The sequence below is a fragment of the Lacerta agilis genome, chromosome 1 (assembly GCF_009819535.1).
Source record: "Lacerta agilis isolate rLacAgi1 chromosome 1, rLacAgi1.pri, whole genome shotgun sequence".
Classification (NCBI taxonomy): Eukaryota; Metazoa; Chordata; class Lepidosauria; order Squamata; family Lacertidae; genus Lacerta; species Lacerta agilis.
This window is the reverse complement of record NC_046312.1, coordinates 3,891,967-3,913,266: the sequence shown is the minus strand read 5'-3', so window position 1 is coordinate 3,913,266 and position 21,300 is coordinate 3,891,967. Positions and strand designations below refer to the sequence as shown.

Genomic DNA, 21,300 nt, shown 5'->3' with positions numbered 1-21,300 from the left:
AATCACACCCCCCTGTCCTTCTATGCTCTGCTTTGTAGTGGGAAAGCAACAGCCAGTGAATTTAGAATCACTCATTAGACTGACAATGAGAGGGGAAGCTTTTTCTTCTACAGACTTGTCTGGATCCATAGAAAAGAGTCATCCATTTTTTCTCTCTTAGGGGGAAAACCAGACATTGCACTGAAGGTATGTTATCATATCCCATTGGTTTAAACTCTCTCTTTTAAATCTGAAGCTGCTACAATCAGGAAGTGAGGGAAGTAAGGAGAGACTTGCTGCCTAAAAAACCTTCCCTCCTCCAGCCATTTTCCTCACTCAAAATCATTTTCCCACATACCTAACTTATTTTCCACCAACATGGGAAAAGTTACTCCTTTCTCTTCTCTTGAGTAGAAAAGCAACTGGGTTACATGTATGCAATTCCGGATAGAAATACAACCTTCTCTCCTCTGGTTAGGTATCCTCTCCTACAGTCCTGACAGTGGCCTCAAACAATTCTGGGAGACTTGTTTTCCTTTGTTTTCTGTGTGATATCTTGTTTGGCCCTTAATGACACTTTGCAAAGCAGGTCTCATGCTGAACTCAACTGTGTTTGTCATGACACTTAGCCAAGTGCCACAATCAGAGTGCGAGTGTGTTCTCTCCTCTCTATTAGTGGATTTTGTTTTTTAGTTTTTTTAAATCTTGTTTCTCTCTCATATTTTGAGCAAAAGCACTCTTTACAAAGCAACTAACCTATTTATTTACAATTCTGGGTTTTGTGGAGGAATGCCAAGGGCAGGAGAGGACAGACTACAAAGCAGGATTGCTAAATTGCAATCAGTTGATCTGATCTTTGAAGCACTGTGATAAAACAAAACAAAAAAGGCACACTGGTGAACAGGGGAGGGGAGGAGAGCCAGGGTGTGATCCTTGGAGAGCAAGATCCTCCCAAGGACTGCAGACCTAGTGTTGAGAAATCCTGACATCCTCTCCCCATTTCTTTGCACTTAAAAGTCCTCCTGTTATCATTAAGCAGGTCAAAGAATCCAAGCCATTAGCAACAGAAGCAGGAAAACAAACACACACACACACACACACACACACACACACCCCTTAGTAAACAAAATTCATAACATCTGAACTTTTACATTTTAAGATAGGGATGGACAACATTCTCCAGAATTCTTGTGTGGTCTGCAGAGACATGGCCAGAATCCAAGATTCATTCTGATGTTTAAGTAATTTTATATAGTTCACATTAATTGAAAATCATTTTTTCAACTCTTACAAAAACAATTTTTTCTTTCCATGATCAGGATTCCCCCCTCTCCCAGGAATGACCCATAGCCTACTCCCCACAGTTGAGGGTCGTCCACTACATAACATCTCTATCCTAAGGTTAAGTGCAGAGTCTCCAGCCACTAAATAATGCAAACCAAAACAGTTATGCAATTCAGTAAGCTGCATGAAAGCCAAATGTACGAATCAATACACAGTACACACATGGATGCCCCTGGTCACAGTGCGTTTCTAACCTGAAAAAGTAGCTCCCTATCTGTTACCACGTCAGGAATTGGGACTGTGTGGGATTTCAATCTAGATCAACAACTCATTTTAACGAAGTCATGACAGGTAAAAGTTCCTGGCCTTAAACTGGGTTGCAGTGGGCGGCAAGAAAGTATGTAACTGGCAAGAATGTGTTTGTTATTCATTCTAATAAACAACAGTGAAGAATGCTCTTTGGAAATGAGTGACTGGCGGGCTCGTTGCTTAATGCTGGGGCCAAATTACTACCTTTAAATGAACTGTGTATGAATACGAGTGTATATTAAATCCTCAGGCTAACAAGGCATGCAAGAAGGGAGTGCTGCAAAGGTAAGTTGTAGCAAACCACTCATTATCCCCAGCCAAATCTTTAATGTTCCTCAGAATCCAATTCTAAGACTTGCTGTAACGTATGCGGAGTGGAATGTACTGTTGTCTACGGCACGGCAACTTAACAAAACATCATGTCCCTGAACCAAAATTATGTGGCACGAGCAGATTTTAAAAAAAAGTAATCCACAATGCGCTGCTGCAAAAGGAACTGAAACTTACATAGTGTCTTGGGGTGTGCAACAAGTTGACATTCTCCTACCTGCATAGCAACTGTGAGCAGGTGTGTTGCATTTGTGCATTTGCCCCCTGCTCTTCCACACAACCCTGGCCTGATTACTGCATGCAGAACACCTCCTCGTCCCTTGTCCACAGGTGGGTGGGGGTGGTGAAAAATCAGCCTTGAAAATATTTATGCAGCGTTAGTGAGGGACTCAAGCATGTTTTACTCACATGGCTCGCTTCCTCCATGAATTTGCCTAATGCTTAATTTAAAAAAAAAAAAAAAAACAGAACAAAACCCACTGGTGCCAGGCAATCTTCCATCCAGAAATTGTGACAGCTGCGATGGAGATTATGGATGATGTGATTATCCAGGCCTGCAGTTCCGTGGTACAAGATTTGCACGCACAAAATCCCAAGTTCAGCCTCCAGGTAGACTGCACTGACTGGTAGTGGCTCTCTAAGGTTTCAGATAGGGACATTCCTAGCCTGCTGGGGATTGTACCTGGGACCTTCTGAATGCTAAGCACATGCTCTACAGCTGAGGTACAGCCCTTCCTTGTGGAGAATACTATATACAGAAAAAGGTTTTAAAAAACAAGGAGAGAACCAATCATTCTAAACCATCATGTCTAAACAATCAATACCAGTTTTAATTACACTGGTAACCTACTCTATGGACTTGAGGCAGGTAAGAGCAATTCTAGATTAACAGGTAGGGTTGTTGTTGGTTTTTTTACTTGCCTAATAGTAAAAATGTGCACAGAAGGACACGAGGAAAATGAAGCATGAATGGGAAGACATGAAAGGAGAACATTTCAGAAAGAAAATAAACCAATCACTGTTCTAATACATAAAATAGTTTTGCAACTCCCCTTCCAAAGCACTCCCATTCTCTCAAAATAGGGTGAATTTCAGGAAACTATGCAAGGCCTAGGTTTCAAATTCTCACAACAGCATGTAGGGACTGGATCTCTTGTAATTTAAAGATTTTTTTGTAGTTTTAATTATTTCTTGGAAGAACCAATGCACGCTGGAAAGCTCAATGATGCTATCTTTAATTATGTATGCACACTCAGAAGCTTGGGGACAAAGGAAGAATATCTAGATGTAAAAACCTAATTGTGGTTGGTGACACAATGGCAGGAGTCTGTCCTATTGATTTCTGTGAAACTGACTTCCTAGCAAACACACTGTGCCTTACTCACTTAATGATCCGTGCAGTAAAGCAGCAATCAAGAGTAAGTTTGACTTGAAGTCATTCACAGGCACATGATACCTCTAGCTGCCCCTTAAGATGAGGAGGCTGGCATTTTAAATGGAGCCAGACAGGAAAGATGTTTCAGGCATTAAGTTACTACTTGTGTTTACATCAGTAAAATGATCTGTTAGACATTTCTCCACAGGGGTTCCTTGGAACTGGCCCCAGCATGCCCTCTTCACACCTCCGAGTGTCTGATGTCAGTACTTCCTGCTACCAACTAAGAAGGGGATGCTGGTCATCATGCCAGCACACACTGACTCACAATTAAAATTAGATGGTAGTTTTTGGCAGGACAGAAGGCTCCAGAAGCTAGAGATATATGCAAAGAACCAATTCCTGATGGGGTTGCTTATAGCAGGTGCACCCATGACCCTAGCAGTCACTCTGCTGGAAACTGGTAAGACACAATTACTGCACCAAAACACCCCTATGCAACTGGCAGCCTATAAAGCAGTATATTAAATTTAACCTAGTGTTAAATTTGAAGTTTAGTGTTGGTACTTAAGGCCCTGAAAGGTACATGTCCTAGCTACAATTGAGACCTCCTCCAAGAATCTCAATCTGACCAAAGCCCACCCCCCACCCTCACCCCATAGTTGAGGGATCCCAGCATTGCATCTGAAAGCTTTTTAGAACAGAGCAATTTTCAGTGCGGAATTTGTTCCTTCCAGATGTCAGTGTTTTGTCAGAGGCCTTTCAAACATGAGGAAGACTGCAGAGAATCCACTGCATGTTTCTCATTAGGGCATTCTTTCCTTTTCCCACGTATCTGGTTCGGAAATTTATTTTTAAAAGCAGAGTACTATACAATTTTAATGATAAAATAACTATTGTCCCCCTTAAAAATATTTTAAACTTGTTATTGCAGTTTTGCATTTTAATGCTAAACACCCAGGGCTCCCCATTTGGTGGCTGGGAGGATATAGGCAAACACCACTATTATTTTTTGTCAGTATCACCATCACCCACACCAGGGGTCCCCAAACTAAGACCCACGGGCTGGATAAGACCCAAGGGACTTGTTTATCTGGCCCGTGGCGACTCCTGCTGCCGCCCGCTCTTACTGGCGCTGCGTGGCTGCCCACTTCCGGGTCAGAGGAGTACCGGAAAAAGCTTGTGTGCACGCGCAATTTTCGGTGCGCATCCGGGTCAGAGGAGGCCCGTGCACATGGGCACAAGCTATTTCCGGTGCTCCTCCGACCCGGAAGTGTGCCAGAAATAGTGTGCTCCCCTGCCCTCCACATGATCGGTGCTGGAGACACCGGCCCGAGGCACGGTTAAGTTTGCTGACCCCTGACCCACACTATGTGGGTGTTCAGAATGTCACACAGGGCTCTTCAATCCAGGGCTATTCTCAAAATATCTGCAATGCCTGGAAACGCCCCATCGTCTTCAAATTCACAACTACCATTCAGAAACACCCTATCCAACTCTATAAACAAGCCAAGTCATAGCTTGTACGTAGGATAAATCCATTATTAGACAACCAGCAAAGAACACAGGGCTACTTTTTAATATATCTGCAGGCTGTGCTATTAAACCAACAAATACAGATAAAAACAAAAGCTTTTAAGCTTCCCATGATCCACTGGCAGGTGAAAGGAGAACCACTGCTTCTTATTTCAGAAAAAAGTTAGCACTTCTATTGACAAAAAGCTAAGTTATGATCCACCGTATTGGGTGCAGAAATGATGAGCAGGTGTGTGTGAGGGGGGAATTTGGGAACATACAAAAGAGATGTCCCCAGCTTTGACGCTGCACCTAATGGACTGTTATCCATGCGCATCGCAAGGCCAAGTGACTCAGTGAATCAGGCACAATACTCAGATTAGCAGTTGTCGCAGTGTCACTGTCTTAATTGTGGAGCAGGGTGAGTGGACGCCAAATACTCTCATTACCAAGCAGCATACAGCTCCCCAATGAATTCTGTAGATTTAAACTGCAAGGCCATTTCCTGCAAGGCCATCAAGAGATTAGGTGTGACTGGGCATCTTTCCATTTAGCACCTGCTCCAGTTTCAGTTCTAAACTTCCTCTTCCTCAACATTCCCCCCCCCCCCCGCGTGCCACTTTTACATCACTCTCCATACTTCTCTCCTTCCCCAACCCACTCCCTTATTCCACTAAAGCAGGGGTCTGCAACCTTTAAGACAAAAAGAGCCACTTGGACCCGTTTCCGAAGAGAAAAAAAAACTGGGAGCCGCAAAACCATTGCGGCCCACAAAAATATAAACACCCAGAAGCTCATAACACAATTTAGACAGGTAATGAAGAGCAGGTAATGAAGGCAAAATGGCAAAATATCACGAAACGCTCCCCCCCCCCCGGCCAAACAACAAGCACTGTATTAAAGGAACCGTCCGAACGCCTGACGCTGCAGGGGCAAATCTAGAAGGGGAAATCCAACCCCCCAGAATACTTCCGCCCCATGAACAGCACAAAAGCCTCTTTCCCCCTTCTCTCATTGCACACACTTTGTAAACCAAGAAAATCTTTTTTTTAAAAAAACAATTTGGGAATCCAGTTGCGGTGAGGTAATAGCCCAGCTATTAAAGAACAATGTAGCTAATTCCAAGGCAACTGAATAACAAAGAGGCCAGCGATTAAGCTACAGTGCCTGGGGGGGGAAAGTCAAAGGGCAATTCTAAAATGCAGCAGGGTGACTTTTAAAACAGGAAGTTTTTTACCCACCAAAAATGGTGACCTCCAATATGTCCCCAAACCACTGCCCAACACGGATGCAAGTACAGGCTCCAAGCACTATAAACACCCAGCAGCTCCACCAGCAGCAGCCAAACACAAGCGCCGGGACAGGCGCCAAGGAGGGAAGCTGCTGCGGTCTGCTGCTGCGCCTGCGCTGGCACGAAACGAGGCACGCATGAGCAGCACAGCCGCCGGCAAGGTAGAGAAGTGGGTGGGCACAGGCGGGCCAGCAGCGCAGCGCAGCACCCCCTACATTTCGGCGCTAAACGCACCAGCCCTGCCCGGAGCCGCGGCAAAGGTGCAAAAGAGCCGCATGCGGCTCCGGAGCCGCAGGTTGCAGACCCCCGCACTAAAGCAAAATATAGGCTCCACCTGATCCAGGGGTGATTAATGGTCCTTCCAGCTCAAGTGTCTCATCTTCATACTGGTCATCCAGTTTTTTCTTTTTCTTCTTTGTGGGATCTCTGGGCTTCCTCAAAAGGGAGAGTTCTTCTGGATGTCTGATGTCTAGGAAAGAAAAATAGGAGATGATAGTTTAATCCTTGCAAGCGAACAGAATTGTTGTGCACCTCAGCAGCTGTTTGAAACATTTGTAAAAACTTTAAAGTAAACCTGAACCACTTCATACTCTACAAAAAATCGGGTAGGGAAACTAATCTAGCACTTTGCTTGGGGTGTGTGTGTGTGTGTTGTTATGTCACTTCAATACATAGGCAACATCTACATACCTCCTGAGAAATCTCTATGTGGGACAAGAAGCTACAGTTAGAACTGGATATGGAACAACTGATTGGTTCAAAATTGGGAAAGGAGTACGACAAGGCTGTATATTGTCTCCCTGCTTATTTAACTTATATGCAGAATTCATCATGCGAAAGGCTGGACTGGATGAATCCCCAACCGGAATTAAGATTGCCGGAAAAAATATCAACAACCTCAGATATGCTGATGATACTACCTTGATGACAGAAAGTGAGGAAGAATTAAAGAACCTTTTAATGAGGGTGAAAGAAGAGAGCGCAAAATATGGTCTGAAGCTCAACATCAAAAAAACTAAGATCATGGCCACTGGTCCCATCACCTCCTGGCAAATAGAAGGGGAAGAAATGGAGGCAGTGAGAGATTTCACTTTCTTGGGTTCCATGATCACTGCAGATGGTGACAGCAGTCATGAAATTAGAAGACGCCTGCTTCTTGGGAGAAAAACAATGACAAACCTAGACAGCATCTTAAAAAGCAAAGACATCACCTTGCTGACAAAGGTCCGTATAGTTAAAGCTATGGTTTTCCCAGTAGTAATGTACGGAAGTGAGAGCTGGACCATAAAGAAGGCTGATCGCCGTAGAATTGATGCTTTTGAATTATGGTGCTGGAGGAGACTCTTGAGAGTCCCATGGACTGCAAGAAGATCAAACCTATCCATTCTCAAAGAAATCAGCCCTGAGTACTCACTAGAAGGACAGATCCTGAAGTTGAGGCTCCAGTACTTTGGCCACCTCATGAGAAGAGAAGAATCCCTAGAAAAGACCCTGATGTTGGGAAAGATGGAGGGCACAAGGAGAAGGGGACGACAGAGGATGAGATGGTTGGACAGTGTTCTTGAAGCTACTAACATGAGTTTGGCCAAACTGCGAGAGGCAGTGAAGGATAGGAGTGCCTGGCGTGCTCTGGTCCATGGGGTCACGAAGAGTCGGACACGACTGAACGACTGAACAACAACAACAACATACCAACAGGTTACACAAACTGCAATTCCAGAACCTCAGCTGAAATAACATCTGCCCCCAGAGGAATTCTGACCCACCACGAACAGTGGGGAGTTGATTTGATTTGGTTCTTTTAGTTGCAGTATTATAGCATCTTTCAGATATATTTACACAGGGACCCATGCTCCAAAATCCTTGAGTACAACATTGGTTACGTTAGCCCACCCTCCTCCCCCTCTTTATTACCAAACAAGGCAATTTGTAGAACACCCTTGTTTATTTTCATCTTATGCAATATTTGTTTTGAGTTTTTTGTTGAATCAGATAAAAACCGTGACACCAGTTAAATCAGTGGTTCTTAACCTTTTTTTCATAGAATCAAAGAATTGTAAACAGCATTTTCTGCACCCAGTTCACAAAGCCCCTGAAGCCCACCCATGGACGCTAAAGGGGTCCATGGATCACAGGGTAAGAACCCCTGAATTGAACGATGTACATGGAGCTTCTAGTTTTCCATTCAATGGTAAGTCTAGAATGGTTTCACATTCTAGACAGGCAGTAGTGTTTGCTGCAGCAAAACTAAATAGTCTTAATGGATTTATTACAGCATAAGCTTTCATGGATGACAAGAGCTCTACTCCCCTCCTATGTTGTTTACAGTTGTGATTTATTGTTTTATTGATACTGTAAGCCACCCGAAGAACTTTGTCATTGGATGGCATGCAAATATTGTAAATAAATAAGAACTACTCCGCAGAAGCTTTAGCCGCAATAAATCTGTTAGGCTTAAGTATGCCGTGACACTTTGTTTCTGCTAGTTTTAACGCATCTCAGAAGGGATTTGAAAAAGGAATCCAGCATCCCACTGGCAACAGGAGAGAAAGGAGAAGAGCTGTTTGGCTTTCTACTTATTCCATTTTTTTGTTTTGAAAGAAGTGCCAGCTACCTGCCAGAGGCACAATTAATTTGGAATATGTCCATCTGGAACAGTTTCACCTGAGCTTTCTGTCAAGACATTGTTTTTAACTCCACCTCAGAGTCTCTCTCCCCAAATCCACTTCTTCAGCACAAGTGTTTTATGAACAACACAGTCCAATTTTCCACTGAACTTTAAAGTCCTTTTCAACTCTATTATTGTCCCTTTCATTAATTACTAAGCTACATGACCTTCATTCTATTGGTCTCCTTCCCTCCAGCCCCAGAACAACTGGTCACTTCTATGAATGAAGAAAGATAGATAATTACACACACACGTATCATATACTAATGGCATTAAATAATTGTTGAATAGTAATAATGTTACACCTTGTTTTGGTGTGGGAAAATGCAGAGTTTATACTTTCTCCCAGGACCTATAATACAAATGCTATTAAATACATCTGGTCAAGTATTTTATGATTCACTTACTCCAAGTGTCAAGTGTTTTGTAACAAAAACAAAGGTCACACTTTTAGCAGAATCCTCCAGTAATTAATATTATTTCTCTTGAGGTTCGTTAACTAGATTTATTTTTTGATTTTTTAAGCAGGGGTTACTTAGTAAAAAGAAGCGGAAACAAAAAACTGAATGTTGTAGCAAACAGAGTCACCCAACTGTTAATAAGCTTGCTCAAACCTTGAGGGAGTTGGGGTGAGATAATACCCAGGGATGCATTCTCATGGCATCTGCAGAAGTAATTAAATCTGCTTGATTTTCAGTGTAGTTACATCTCATAGCAAATTATGTTCCCATCAGTGGAACTTTTCCACAAATTTTAAAAAAGGATGTTCCATTGCACAAGGTTTTGAGGGCAGCGCCAATATTGCACCTCCCCCACCCTGGGAATGCAAATCTCACATTGCACAAAACCAGCCTTTGTGCAAATGCACCACAAGTGAAAGTATTACGACTTTGAGAAGACATCTGAAGGCAGCCCTGTTTAGATTAGTTTTTAATGATTGATGTTTTATTGATGATGATGATGATGATGAGTGTATCTGAAGAAGTGTGCATGCACATGAAAGCTCATACCCAGAACAAACTTAGTTGGTCTCTAAGGTGCTACTGGAAGGAATTTTTTATATGATGATGATGATGATGATGATGATAGGAGCCACCCAGGGTGGCTGAGGAAACACAGTAAGATGGATGGGGTTTTATTTTATTTTATTTATTTTTAAGAGGGTATCTCTTGTAAATATGCCTCTCACACACGGCACAGTTAGATATACAGCATATGCACACGAGAATATTTTCTGGAGTCACAGTGAACTAAGTTCTTCTTAGGAACATAGGAATTTGGACCATCACCCTGTTCACACAGTGGCCAACCAGATACCTTTGTGAAGGCCGCAAGCAGGACTTTCGTAAAACAGCATCTTCCATCACTTGTGAATTTCGGCAACTGGCATACAAAGGAACACTACATTTGAGAATGGAAAGGTATCTGAAGAAGTGTGCATGCACACAAAAGCTTATACCCAGAACAAACTTAGTTGGTCTCTAAGGTGCTACTGGGCAATTTTTTAATTATTTTGAGAATGGAGAGAGAAACAGCCCTTGCGGCTAGCAGCCACTGATAGCCTTACCCTCCATGAATACGTTTAAAATAATCTTTTAAAGTCATCCAAATTGGTGGCCATCACTGTCTCTTGTGGACTGAATTCCACAGCTTAGCAACTGTACACTCTGTTCCTTCTGTTGGTCCTGAATCTCCAGACATTCAGCTTCACTGCCTGGCCCTAGGTTTATGAGAGATGAGGAGAAAAGCCTCTCTATCTACTTTCTTCACACCACCACATAATCTTATATAACATTATCGCTCACCGCTTCTAAAAGGCCTGCAGAAACCTTGGTCACTTTTCATCCTCTCCAGCAAGGTTCTGATTTTTAATGGGGGGCAATTCGAGAATGAGTTATTAACAGTGAATGGCCTTTTAGGCTTCCTCCATGAATAGGAGTTCACTTTTTGAATAATAAGAATTATATGTCACAGGAGGGGATCAGGATTTTAGAGATGCTTAGGTGGAGCATGGCCAAAAAAAAATCAGCCCTCCAGATGTTTTTCGCCTACAATTCCCATGATCCCTAGCTAGCAGGACCAGTGGTCAGGGATGATGGGAATTGTAGTCTCAAAACATCTGGAGGGCCTAGGTTGAGGAAGCCTGCTCTAGACCAACCATGTCCAACCTAGTGTCCACTTAATGTTTGGGGACTACAGTTCCCACCATCCCTGAACAGTGGCCATGCTGGATACGGGCTGATGTGAGTTGTAGTCCAAAAGATCTGGAAGACACCAGGCTAGGGAAGGCTGCTTTAGCTCCGAAAGGGTGGGAGTAGGATCTATTCTACTAGCTGTTGCACACTGGTTAGAAACTTGTAAGAAAGGCAAGGCTGCCTGAAAACATCAGGTTTTACTCCACCGTTTTGAGGAAATGGCTGTATGAAGTTAGTGGTGGTGAGACCTCAAACTGGAGGTGGTGCTGACAGGGAGATTTGAATCCACACATTTACAAAATGTTCCCCAGCCTCTACCAGTAGGGCCACCCTAGTCTAGACCAAATTCATGATGTAAGAAAATGCTGCTACGAGGAGAGTTAATTGGCAAAGAGATTTAACCTACTTGGGGAAACTGGTGTGTTCCAACTTGCTACTACAGCTCTCGTCATTACAATAAACAGGCTTTAAGGGTAGTTCATTATATGGAATAGACCCTACTCCCAGCCTTTAGGGTCTATATAGCAGCTGTGCGTTTGGCAAACCCTCAAGAGGAGGGATTTCTAGAGATGCAGCAGTGAGGTTTCTCTTGCTGTTCCTATCTGATGTGCAGAGGGCATGCTCAGGTGGCTCTAATGGAACCTGTGAAAGGAGCAAGCGATTATCCACCATTTCCCAATCCTACCCCTCTTACAGTGATCTAGCTGTCACAGGGGCAGTAATATGTGTAGGTCATATCTTTAACTGCAGCCAAGTTATGTCTGTGCTCTTTTACATAAAGATTAGACGGGTGCACAAAATCTTTTAAGGTATCAGATGACACAGCCCAAAAGCTTTTCCACACAATTCTAAACTCTCTGTGTCAAGAGTGCCATATCAATAGCTTTGTTTGCTTGACCTTCTGAAGCTTGGTGCCCATACCTTTGAACTGGGTGCCAGTACAATGGAACAAGGTGGTGTGGTGTGGTGTGGTGTGGGGGGGGGAGCCAAGTATCAGTCTTCAAGGATTAGCAGCACTTGGATTGCTTATCTGATAACACAACAATAGCTCTTACTCAGTCTTCTGCACTACAAAGGCAGGCCCGCACTGATTTACATTTATATCCTGCTTCCTTATAGGGCAGGCACGGCCAACAGGTAGATCCGATCTACCGGTAGATCACTGCACGTCTGGGGTAGATCACTGGCTCCACTAAAAAAAAAAGCTCAAGGTTTTTGCCCTGCACCCCCCAAAACAGGGCTCACCTCACTAAATAAAGCTCAACAACTTTGACCTGAACCCCAAAAAGCAGGACTTTCCTTCCTAAAATAAAATCTCAACAGTTTTGACCTGAACCCCCCCCAAAAGGGAGTAGATCACTATCACTGCCAGTTTTTAACTCTGTGAGTAGATCAGTGTTTTTCAACCACTGTTCCGCGGCACACTAGTGTGCCGCGAGATGTTGCCTGGTGTGCCGTAGGAAAAATTGAAAAATTCAAGAGAATTACTTTATATATAGTCAATATAGGCACAGAGTTAAATTTTCTAATGGTGGTGTGCCTCGTGATTTTTTTCATGAAACAAGTGTGCCTTTGCCCAAAAAAGGTTGAAAAACACTGGAGTAGATCACTGTCTCTTGGGAGTTGGCCACCCCTGTTATAGGGGAACCCTTCCTCCTTCTACAGTAAGCCACAGCCTTTCTTTACAAATTATATGCTTAAGGGTTATTACTACTCAGGTCAATTTAGGCAGGTCCACAGGAAACCCTATGAAAAAGGAGCACAAATGGCTCAGACATTACTAGAGAATTGTTTTAGTAGTGTTAAATGCATTTTAGTCTTTAAACTTCCTTAAAGACATTTTGTCCTCTGTTCACTGAGCTTGTTCATTCATCCATTCTTCTTACTTTAATGCCATTTAAACATTAGTTCCATTTGCTATGCCATCTCAACCCAAACAAAGACACTGTGGATTAATCTCTTCCATATTCACACGGTGTTCCCTTATGATGCTGTGATAAAACATGTTAGTGCTTGGTTATGCTAAGGCATGGGTAGGCAAACTAAGGCCCGGGATCCGGCCCAATCACCTTCTAAATCTGGCCCGCGGATGGTCTGGTAATCAGCGTGTTTTTACATGAGTAGAATGTGTCCTTTTATTGAAAATGCATCTCTGGGTTATTTGTGGGGCCTGCCTGGTGTTTTTACATGAGTAGAATGTGTCCTTTTATTTAAATGCATCTCTGGGTTATTTGTGGGGCCTGCTTGGTGTTTTTACATGAGTAGAATGTGTGCTTTTGTTCAAAATGCATCTCTGGGTTATTTGTGGGGCATAGGAATTCGTTCATTTAAAAATATATATATAGTCCGGCCCATAACAAGGTCTGAGGGACGGTGGACTGGCCCCCTGCTGAAAAAGTTTACTGACCCCTGTGCTAAGGTTTCCCTTGACTTAGAAACAGATTTCTGCTTGGTAGGGGTTCTCTACTAGTGAAGTTGGAAGTTAGAAAGCAGCACCTTCCGAATCTAATCTGTAATATGGTGTGTGTGTGTGTGTGTGTGTGTGTGTGAGAGAGAGAGAGAGAGAGAGAGAGAGAGAGAGAGCCACTACCAACATGCATGCTCCATAATTGCTTCCACAAATACTATCTCCGAGGGTGGGAGGCTACCCTGGGAGGGGTGTTGTTGTTGTGGCCCTCATGATACTGACTGACTTGAGTATGGGGTGACTGTTGCTATGGGATGAACTGTCAGAGGAGGAAGAGGTGGCAGGGTATGGAGGACGCCTTTGGCAGGGAGCAGCCCAAGTCAATGAATGGGAGGCCCCCAATCCCTTGTCTGCAGTGATCAGGGAAGGGGAGGCAGTTCTGCCCCATACACAGAGTGGAGAGATTCCCTAGCAGCAGGGTAGGTTGTCAACCAGCCAGGAGTCAAGGCTAAACAGCTGGAGAAGCCCATGGGGCTGATCTCCATCCTGTCACAAAGAACGCAGCAGCAGCATCTCCACAAATAGGGAAGACCCATGGCTCTCAGGGAAGCCCATGCCTCCAAGTAAACCAGTCTTGTAGAGAGTCTTGGAAGTGAACAAGCTGCATCTCAACTTTAAAAGCTGGCAGGGGGCTGGGCCAGGAAAGTGAGAAGAAATGCCACGGTGCATCTGGAACAGCAAAACTTAGTGCCTTCACCTGTCCCAGTTACAACAAAACCTGCCTCTTCCATATCCATCTCTACAGTTGCAGCAGGTGCTGTAACCTTCCAACTATTTGATTTCACTCTCAAAGGCACACTTCTCCATTGTCTCCCAAGACAGAGAGATGCCAGCCAACCACTTATGTTTAAGTACCACGAGAAGTAAAGCATTCAAGGTCTTTCCGTTGAGACAATGATACATATACTGCCATTACCTTGACTTTTGGCTTGCCATACTCATGGGGTAGATTTTATTTATAGTTCATCAGCAGTCAGTAGCTGTAACTATGGGGCAGACAGTGCTTATTTCTAGGGCAGTAAGGCATTCAATTATGATTAAAGTGACAGAATGAGGTTTCCAAGTTGTGGGCTAGAAGCCAAATCAGGCTTCTGAAAGGACAGCTTCTTGGAAAAATCAATCAACTCCTTCACTTGCCTAAGAAAAAGAAAATGTGGAGAATCCCGACATGGTTATCAGGAGATTGAACTCCCTCCACAAATAAAAACAAAATGTTCTCATTTTCTTTCAACAATATTTGTCTCAGTGTAATAACCATTCTTAGCATCTTCTATGCTTCCAAGAGTTCTTAAGGTGTTACATATATTTAATGAACTATTTTCCATTGCGTAGTAGTATCCTGTGAATAGCATGGGCAGTCTGCTTAATTATTTGTCATCTTAGCTTAATGGAACTTTTAGGATACACCTCTAAATACCAAGCGCTGGGGCAAAACAAAGGACAGGTGGTGCCTTGAAATCTTGCATGCAAGAGTTGTAAGGACATCTGGTTGGCCACTTCTGAAGATGTTGTTGGCACCCGTCTGTCTCGGGATACAATGGAGGAATGGACCTTTGGGGGTGGGGTTAAATTGTTGGGAGGTTACAGCAACTACTGGGGGTTTCCACACATCTGCCAAATATCCTCATTCCCAGTCGCGATGCCTACTTTAGGTTATCTGAACAAGCCAGCTTATGCATGGCTGTCAACAAGACTAAAGTTTTTCTGTTGCAAAAGAATAATTAGCCAACTAGCTTTGTTTAAATTTGTATTTAAATTCTGCAATGCTATTGTTGAAGTTCTTGAAATGTTATTGTTTGTCTTTTAAACTGGAACACTGAGTGCTTTAAAACCCCTTTCTGTAGGTTGTTATTGCAAGCCCCCTTGAGGGCCTGCCGCCCACTTCAGGCCAAAATGACAGGATGCAAATTTATTGGGGGGGGGGAGAGAGAGAGAGAGAGAGAATGTGACTGGTTACATTTGAACGATCTGTATTCCAAGTTAGGCTTGATCAGGAAAGTGCTAGCAGGTCTGAGCTCCCAGGATTTGAGAAAATGGATCATGTGAACCAACATGCAGCTCTGTTCCCATACTATGCCCTGCTGCTCATTATCAAAAACATTCAATACAAAGTGAAAACAATCCTAAGTACTTCTTGGTAGACCAATGGAAGTGTAGGATAACTGGAACAAGACAACTTGTATGGTGGGGTGGGGGGGGGGAGCCTCTTTAGGTGACATCCAGTGCACTGGCAGGAGCTGAGGAAGGAAGATGTGAGGCTGAGTGAGGTATGTTTTGACCAGTGGGTATGAACCATAGCTGTCAACTTTTCCCTTTTCTTGTGAGGAATCCTATTCGGAATAAGGGAATTTCCCTTAAAAAAGGGGGAAAGTTGACAGCTATGGTATGAACCCAAGTACCAAGAGCATGCTTCAGGCAGAGTAGTAGAGTCAAACAATGGGAGGGGGGCTAAAACCAGGATTCGGACCTAGTGTCTGTGCAGTTTCCCATCTCTGTTGGTTCTGCTTGGTCAGAAGGGCACAAAGCCTGGCTCCAGTATTTATTTCTAACCAGAGTTAACACAGAGGTCTCAAACTGCCTGGGCTGGTGGTGTGTCCTCTCTATTCCTTGTGTGCTGCTGGAAGAGGGCTCTGGGGGCTGAACGCACACTAGTAAGTTAGGTCCCAACATTGGACCACAAGTTCTCAGTTCAACACCTAGATTCCCTGGTAAGAGTTCAGTATCCAAATGGTACGCACATAAAGTAGATGCATAGTGATGAAGAAGCCACGATAAGCACATTTTGCATGATTTACTTAATCACCCACAAAGTGTATCGTGAGGAGTCTACCCCCCCACCTGTCCTTCACAGAATGAAATGAAAGCTTTCCCAAAAAGGGGGGGGGGGTTAAAACATGTTTTGAATAAAGAGATTGTCTTGGCAATCGTGCTGTTTAGTTTCTGTAGCTGAAGCAAAGAAATTCCATGGGCTTAAGGACTACCAGATGGCAACGCTTGCCCCATTTTCCAATTACAGCAGAAGCTGGATTGCAAAGGGAGAGCGCAAAGGTATACAGGTTACATTCAGAATCCTATGCAACAGTAAAAAGAAAAGGAAGGGGGAGAAAGCCTGAAGATAGGGTTTGCAGTTTTAATCAACTCACAAAATCTCTAGACTAAAAACCTTTGTTGTCTGGTATGCTGGAATGATCTTCTAGCAACTACACCTAGGTGCAGAAAAGTAAATAGCTGAGGTCTTAAGGGAATTTGCAAAATTAGCTTTGCTGAATATAACTGAGAAAGCACATTTTGCCAGAAGCAAAACACTGCTTCGAAACTGACAGCATTCCCAGTTTGTTCTCTGCAACTGAAGAGCAGTAACAAAAAAAAAGTGGGGGGGGGGGACATTTAACTTTAAAGCTTCCTCCTGCCATTTCCCCCTTGTCAAAGCACACTATTACATTGCACTTATTTTACTCAGGATTAATGGTGTAATACTCCAGAAAGTTTCTGTACTTCAGAGAAGGCAACTGACTTTCTACATCCATGTAAATTAACTAAATCTGTCGATTCCATCTCACACAAACAGACAGCTGTTGCATGATAGTAGGAAAAAATCCTTTCGGTGGGAGTTGGTGCGATGGAATTCACTCATGTACTGCATTCCCTTGTATGAATGCCATTTATTGTTTCTTGCCCTTTAATTAGACGGCAAGAGCTTTCAGACTTAGGACAAGCTTCTGAAGGGAATTTCCCTCTGCTTGGATGATGCTAGGACCAACCCCATTTGCTGTGCCAATCAACAACTTCACAGTTACAATGAGCTCCTCCTCCTGGTACAGTTGTTGTTGTTTAGTCGTGTCCAACTCTTTGTGACTCCATGGACCAGAGCATGCCAGGCACTCCTGTCTTCCACTCCACTGCCAACATCATAAGACTAAGCAATATAAAGACGGGTTTTCTACTTTTTTTAAAAAAAAATGCATTATTTCTTAACATTGTGTGCAATGGAGCTTCTTCCCAAGAGTTCTTCTCAAGGCCTTTAAATAGTTTCCCTTTCTCTAGTCATCAAGCTACTCCCCACTTTTCTCCATCTCTGTCCTCCCTCTGTAAGTTTCCCCCACAAACCCTTCTCTCAGTCAACAGAGAAAACACAGTAAAATATGGAAATGACCCTAATTAAGAGCTGGAACATGCAAGCAACTGTCTTGCACAGCTGATGCTCAACTGTAAGGGAAAGATTGGCTGTTCCCACAGGTAAGCCACAACAAACATGCAAACCCTTAATATTGGACAAAGGAGTTAAATACACAACTCCTGCCCCACCCGGCAGGCTGAAGCGGCACCATCTAGTAACAGAGGAACCTTACATGTCCGATGCTCGTGCGGCTCAGATTGTCACTCTGCTTTCCCCTTCCCCCTGGCCTGTCTTTGGATGCAAAATGAACACGTAACACACAGGTGGGAAACCTGCTGACCTTGATCTCGATTTACATGGCCCTGACACCCTCTGAAACTGCCTTGTTCTTCTACCCCACCAGAGTTCCTTTCTGCCCCGTTTCCCCCAGCTTTAAAAAAACGTTTATCCTCCTTTCCAATTATTCTGAAACGACACAGAAAGGAAAGGATTTCATTTTGATAGAAAACGATTTCTGAAACTCTCCCCCCCCCCATGGTTGTATGCCTCAATAATGATGTATGTTTCAGAAAGCCACCTGAAGTTGAAAACAAGGGAAACCAAAGTAGGACAGGCTGAGCGATTCCTGGAGAGTTTTTCTTCATTGATATTACCGTATATACCCGAATATAAGCCGACCTGAATATAAACCGAGGCACCTAATTTTCCCACAAAACCCTGGGAAAGCTTATTGACTCGAGTATAAGCCGGTTCACCTTTGCCGCTATGGAGAAGGAGGAGGAACGAGCAGCCCAAAAGCAGCCCTTTGGGCTGCTCCTTCCTCTTCCTCCTTTGCCAAGTTTGCATTTATGCGAGCAGTTCAGGAATGGAACAAGCTGCCTGGGGAGAGTAAAGAACCGCTGTTCTTGTACGCTTCTTAAGGAATGGTTGACTGGGGAGAGCGGGTGGCAGCACGAGCGGAGAGAAAGGGCTTCTTTCTCGCCGCCCCCACCGCCCGCCTCACTCAAGTATAAGCCGAGGGCAGCTTTTTCAGCACAAAAAATGTGCTGAAAAACTAGGCTTATACTCAAGTATATAAGTATCTCAGTTTTCACTGGTTTTTCCCCTGGAGGGGAAAGTAAACCCCTTCTACTTAAATGTTCTTTTAAAAAATGAAACAGAATAAAGTATGCTCAAAGCCTCAGGATTGGTCAAACAACTGCTTTGCTTGATGATTAAGGGGTATGGTCATGTTTCACTGATTCTCGTTGCAGAACACACAGCTAAGAACATGCTGTGCGAATTTTCACAGAAACATACTGTTATAAGAATTCTAAGGTCTCAAATATAGAATAAATGTTCATAAACGTAAAGGCAAACACACATACATAAGTATATAAACCATGTGTCTGAAATAGTACAGGAGAGCAATCCTGAAGCCATTTTGACTCTTCCAAATGGACCTCATATATTTCTCTGCAAGGAGGAAGGAAATGGGAAAAGCTTTCCAATTGTCTTTGGACTGCAGGGGCTTACACCTCCCTGCAATTACAGTCTGGCAAGTATCTGTTAAGCTGAGCTATCAATATGTGTAAGAGATTCGGGAACTAAAGTATTTCAAAGGAATGGCCAGGCTACCCAGAAAATGCACTCAAGTAAGGAATTATCAGGTATCCTGGCAAACAGGAGAGAAGCAACACTCCCAAATTTCTGCACACCATTGTTCTGGGTCTCTCCCTACCTCCTTGCAAGGAGGGGAGGGAACTCTGTTGCAACGGCAACAGATGTCCTACTGAAGTCACTAGAGAGTAGTACATTTCAAGACTGCAAAAAGATGTGTGATTCAAACTCATGCAGTTATCTTGACAATGGACTCGGGTTTCCCTATGGGGAAGACCAGGCAGTCCACAGGCCATATGGTACAACAGCTCCCAGGAAACCATGCTTTGTTGATCTGAATCTATTCATACCTATAGTTATGTGGCACTTTCCACATAACTTTAGGTATGAGAGAGAGAGAAATAAATCTTTCACTAAAGAAGCTCACATCCTAAATATTGTGCTACTGATCTTGTGAACAAAGGCTGGTTCCTAAGTTTCTTTAAAGAGAAACATACTGAACAAGGCTTTGTGATCATGACTCCTGCCCGAGCATAAGCAAATACATACATACAAGCACAACTCAAGTGATTTAAAGATTTTCTTGGCACATTTTTTACATGCTTAATAAGTTACATCAGGACATGGAGAAATACAGAAGAGCACAAGAGACCAACTGCATGACCATCCAAATTATGACTATTTAGATTTATCAAACCCAAGTGATTACTGATGAAGCTACACAAAGGACAAAATACAATTCTCTAAGATGGAACACTTCTTTAAAAAACAAAAAAAAACATGTCAGTACACTAAAGCTTGTGGTTTCAGAGAAATGAAAAGGGGTTGGAGAAAGACAGCATGTCAGCTGCAAAGTTGTTGGGAAAATCCACTTTAGGGCTGAAGAAATTCCCTTAAAAAGGAAATGCAACTGAATGTGGGGATATTTCTCAGCGCTGTCTGGCTCCAGTGAATCATTAATGATATTGATGTCACACAGCAACATTAAGAACAAAGAAACCTCAGACAGGACTTGCCGCTAGATTTTTATTGCTATGGGAATCTGAGAGAAGATCTTCCATCAGAGTTAAAGTTTTATGCAATTTGACTAACAATAAGGCTGTCTTTGAGGGGAGAGAGGTGATTTCAAACAAGCCACATACCAAACATTACCACAAAAGCAAGGGTAACATTTCACTGAATTATCCATGTATTCTACTCTTAACTGAATGCATGGATAATTCTGTTCTTAAGATCTGGATAATTTTAACTATTATCAGATATTCAGTAATAGGGCCTCACCCCACCACTGCACTGACCTGGTCTTCTTGGACTTTAAATCTTGAGTCCAACTTGGAGACAGAAGCTTAGCTATGGACATTAACAGAGTTCATATCAGAAGTGAGATTTTGAGTGGGATCTTCGTGGACCATACATAGTTCAGTCTTTTGCCACTGAGCTACTGCTTAGTAATTATTTGGGGGATTTGTTAAGATACACGTGAGAAATGAATAGTGGGGTGGGAGTTGGCTAACAAATGCAAAAGGATGTGATTTTATACACAAAATGCATAAAATCTGTGCGGACATAAATGAAGACTACATATAATGTGAAGAGTGCAACTGGATCAGAACTGAAAGTTAATTTGTCCTTCATCAGTTTTACCAAGATCATTATATGCTGTATATAGAAATAAAGCATGTTTAGGATGTTTTATTGGAGATTTATGCATTTGGCCTATGCTTAAAATATTCACTTGAATGAAGGTCTAGCGTTTCCATTCTCTCCAAAGCTGAAACAGCACTTTGTGAATGCTCTTTTTATGGGGAGGGTCTGTTGCAGTGCCAATGAGCTTTCGGGAAGCACGGCTAATTGGAATTGTCCCAAAATACTGAAGACATAAAAATATAAGAGAGAGAGAGGAAAAAGAGGGAAGAAAGACTTGCAAGCAGTGAAATTGTTTCCTGCCAAAATAATCTCCCTGATCATCTACATGAGAAGGCTCTCTCTACATTTTAGGAATTTTCTACATGGATTTTAAAACAATTGAAGCACATTGAGGGGAGGAATCAGGTTAAGAAAAAGCTTATGAGTCACAAAAGATGTAGATTTTTGTTGGCAAAAGGGTTACTTTTCAATATGTGGCGGCTGGAAAATGTTCTAAAATTAATGTTTTTTTAATGGAAAACATT

General features: G+C 43.0%; 1 protein-coding gene across 4 annotated transcripts in view; it reads right to left on the bottom strand.

Moving 5' to 3' along the window:
• The window catches only part of FERMT2 (fermitin family member 2), a 93,281-nt gene that overhangs the window by 34,807 nt on the left and 37,174 nt on the right, over nucleotides 1-21,300 (bottom strand). For all 4 annotated transcript variants that reach the window (XM_033162914.1, XM_033162999.1, XM_033163084.1 and 1 more), the window contains exon 4: nucleotides 6,418-6,552. In XM_033162914.1, the coding sequence (XP_033018805.1) occupies nucleotides 6,418-6,552 (135 nt within the window). The remainder of the gene's footprint in view (nucleotides 1-6,417; nucleotides 6,553-21,300) is intronic.